This window comes from Trachymyrmex septentrionalis, unplaced genomic scaffold (assembly GCF_001594115.1).
Source record: "Trachymyrmex septentrionalis isolate Tsep2-gDNA-1 unplaced genomic scaffold, Tsep1.0 scaffold21, whole genome shotgun sequence".
NCBI classification, from domain to species: domain Eukaryota; kingdom Metazoa; phylum Arthropoda; class Insecta; order Hymenoptera; family Formicidae; genus Trachymyrmex; species Trachymyrmex septentrionalis.
In genome coordinates, this window is record NW_017305288.1 from 139,354 (window position 1) to 142,911 (window position 3,558).

General features: G+C 38.4%; 1 protein-coding gene across 2 annotated transcripts in view; it reads right to left on the minus strand.

Annotated features, from left to right (window-relative positions):
- Positions 1-1,248: 1,248 nt before the first annotated feature.
- LOC108748065 (protein prickle-like) overlaps positions 1,249-3,558 on the minus strand; it is a 71,358-nt gene continuing 69,048 nt past the window's right edge. For both annotated transcript variants that reach the window (XM_018486048.1, XM_018486047.1), the window contains exons 6-7: positions 2,611-3,029; positions 1,249-1,891 (exon numbers count right to left, since the gene is read on the minus strand). In XM_018486048.1, coding sequence (XP_018341550.1) covers positions 1,638-1,891; positions 2,611-3,029 — 673 coding nt within the window. In that variant the 3' untranslated portion in view covers positions 1,249-1,637. The remainder of the gene's footprint in view (positions 1,892-2,610; positions 3,030-3,558) is intronic.

The following is a 3,558-nucleotide window of genomic DNA, read 5'->3' on the forward strand; positions in this document are numbered from 1 at the left end:
ATAGTAGTATTAAATAATTTCATAGTTAATTATAATTTTATTTTGTTATTTAGAAAATTGTAAATATAATTGGAAATATCTTCCTCAATATATTCTTAAAAAAATTTAGAAACGCAATTGATACATAAAAAAAGAGCCGAGTTTTTTTCTTCATCTTAAGAAGAATGAATAGGTAAAACAAAAACAAGTAATTATCTGTTCACAAACAAGACAAACCTGTTACATTTTAATCAAAGACCTTATCAGATCCTGTTTCGGACGTTTCTATCGTTCAACGAGACTGACATAATTCAAAACGTCGATTAGGCAATATCAATCACGTACGATCGTAAGTACGCGTATGCTAATGCCATCATTCGAAAGATTCCAAATCTAAAATTCGAGGACCTAATGGCTAGAATTTTGACGCGCTGTCAGATGCAATATCTCGCCGAGAGCATTTAATGTGTTCACTGGATGAGAGAAAGCACGAGCTAGAACTAACGCTGTGAACGATTCCCTAAGAGGGGCTAATACTTTCGCTCTTTCCGTCACTCGACCGTAATTTCAATTTTCGCTCTTGTCCCGCCGCTTTTACTTGAAGATTTCCATACCGCTCGCGTCTAAATATGAAAGTGAACGATCGATTTGTTCAGCCAAATTGAGACCAAGTGCGCCGCATTCTTCCTCGTTTCTGGATTCATGATGGAGAAATCGCAAATAATGCAGCGATTTCCGCATTAGTAATTTGAATATAATTAAATCAGTTTCTCCTACATATTAATTAAAAAAAAGAAAAGAAAAAGGAAGCATTTACTTTCTATTAAAAAATTCAAGAGCTTAATATATATATTGCCTAATAATCTTGCTTGATAAAGAAGAAGTGAAGTAGAAGAGTGAAACTGATTAATGTCATGCTTTGTATAATTCCGAAGAAAAATAATTATATATTTAATTGTATTAGAACACTTTCTAGAGATAAGCTATATAATAAATGTTTTGCATTGCAGTTTATCACTCACAACGATCATGCTGCCTAGAATTTTCACCGTTTAAGAAAATGATCCTTGACGAGAGTGATTATCGCACAGATAAACGATGAACAATCGAATACAGCTATGAGAGGATAATGCTGTATAATTAGAAGGTATACTTACGTTAAACAGCTTCGGTCCTGCACGCGAATAGGCAGTTGCAGGTAAAAAGTGAGCTATTGCAGCTATTCACAATAACAGCGCATACTGTTGTTGTACTTTTATTTCGCAACAGGTAAAGTGTCAATGACAACAAAACACACAAGGTTATTATCATTGTCATCGTTATTATTATCAAATACATTAATAGGGTATTAAAAATAAAGGGGACGCGATCGTTGGATTGTGGCGGCGCGCTGACGATCGCGTGCCCCGGAAGAGAGCTCACTATATTTACAGAAATGAAATGAGTATTATTTTCAATTTGTCGTACACGTCCACACACACATATGTTTGGCGTGCGTGTAAGACGTGCTGCGATGCTGCAGGCGTCAACGACGCTTTAAAAGATATCGAAAAGTGCGTCCACTTTGTAGGAACTCTTTCTCGAACGTCTTTTGTAGGTCCTTCTAATTATCATAACGACGAGGTATTATAAAAACTCGTGGAGTACCGAAGGAGTTATCAAGATATGACGCATTTTTCGGTGTCCTTCTGAGCTTGATTCGATGACGACGAGGAAGCGGGCGCGCGTTTCCGCGCACACGCTACCGCGTCGTTTGGCACGTAAGAAATCCGGACGCCGCCGTAGGCCCGTCGTGGTGGTAGTGCGTAAGCCGCGGCCTCGTCCGAGCTGCTGGATGAGCTGCACGTCGAGCAACAACTCTCGGCGTCGTCATCCTCGTCGTCCATTCTTGACCTAGACGTGCCTGCCGTTCCTGCAAAGATATGTTTTAATAAATAAGAACAGAATTCATTTAATAAAGATGATGATACAGATAAGAGTCTTTAAATGATATTAATTTATATCTCTTTAAAAGATGGAGGAGATAAATAGGTCGGATTTTAGTAAGGGCCATTAAATTTACATATATTACGGGTTATTTTTATACCAATGCTTTTTTGTTCAAAATGGATGTTCGAGATGATCCTGATTGTGACTGTGGATTTCGTTTTCAAAATCTTAATCATATTTTTTAAGCTTGCCCTAATTAGAAGAATTATAAAACTGAGTTGACTCTCAATCTTTAATTGATTTTGAAATTTTTCCTCTATATCCTATAACGATTATAACACATGTGGCTGCTAAAGCAAATGTTAAAGCTTTAAATTTTTGAATATTTATTTATAAGTCTTATTTTCAGATCGGTGGCCGGTTTCAGCTACAGTCGAATCTTGAGCTATCCGATTTCATTCGGTGAAGTCGCTATTTTGACGTTAGAATTTCGGAAATTTCAAGTTTTTGTGGAATATTTACGTGTGGCCTCTGCTCCCCGAAGAGGCATACACTGAATCAAAAGATCCATCTTATCGCATGGTACTGACCTTTATAAATGGCTTGGAAAGCAATACAGGAGTGTAAAGAAGAAGAAATCATCCATCAAAATATAAATCATCCATACATTTTTTTATTTTTTAAGACAAGGATTTTACGCACCCCAAGACGTGCTAGCAACCTCCTCGGGTTGCAGACTCCTTGATCGAGACACGTTTGCTCTTGACAGCGACGTGGGCGAGGGCGACGATGACGAATTTCGGTCGTTTGTTGGCGAAAGAGGGATACGCGACGTCATGCTGTGATCGTTGACATCTAGATCCCCTTGGAATCGCACGCGTCTCGACGTCGGCGTCGGCGGATCCGTCTGACTGACTCCAATCCCGGGATTGGTCAGTGACGTCGCCGGCTCTTGCGACAATACGCCGGCGGACGCTGCGCCAGCGGTCGATGTTGACATTGATGCTGATGCTCCCGACGATGGCCGCGGAGGTGGTGGCAGTTCCGGCATGCTTGATGCGTGAGTAGGTGTGCAATTCTGGATGCATCTCAAAGGCTCCCGATCCCGCGCTTGCATCAGTCTGCAATACAATTGCGATTTATGTGTTAATCATGAGCGGCGACTTCAGTATGGTTGGTATGAAGTACTCCATACACTAAATTTCATATCTATATGATATTTAATCGGGGAGAAATTTAGAAATTAGAAATTATAATTTAGAAATTACAATTACATACGAAAAATGCCACTATGTATTGCTTGAAGGATGTAATGCAATTTTTACGTGACAATCCCGAGATCTTGCACCAAAATGCATAAAATTTTTTCGCATTCTTTTAACGACTGTCAGTATCGAAAAGTCACAATTATTACACAATATAGACTACATTGCCCTTAAATGTATAGGGAAAAATATCCTTCTGTACTTTAATATATTTAACCATTTTATTTGGACTGTGGAAAGAAACCCTGATGTCGTTGTTATTATTGAATCGTTTAAACTTTTGGAGTGAAAAGGAATAAAAGGTACCATAAGCTATGAAGCAGATTTTTTCGTACAGACATTGTCAACCAAATCTTGGTTTTAAATAATCTATTATGTAAAAAAG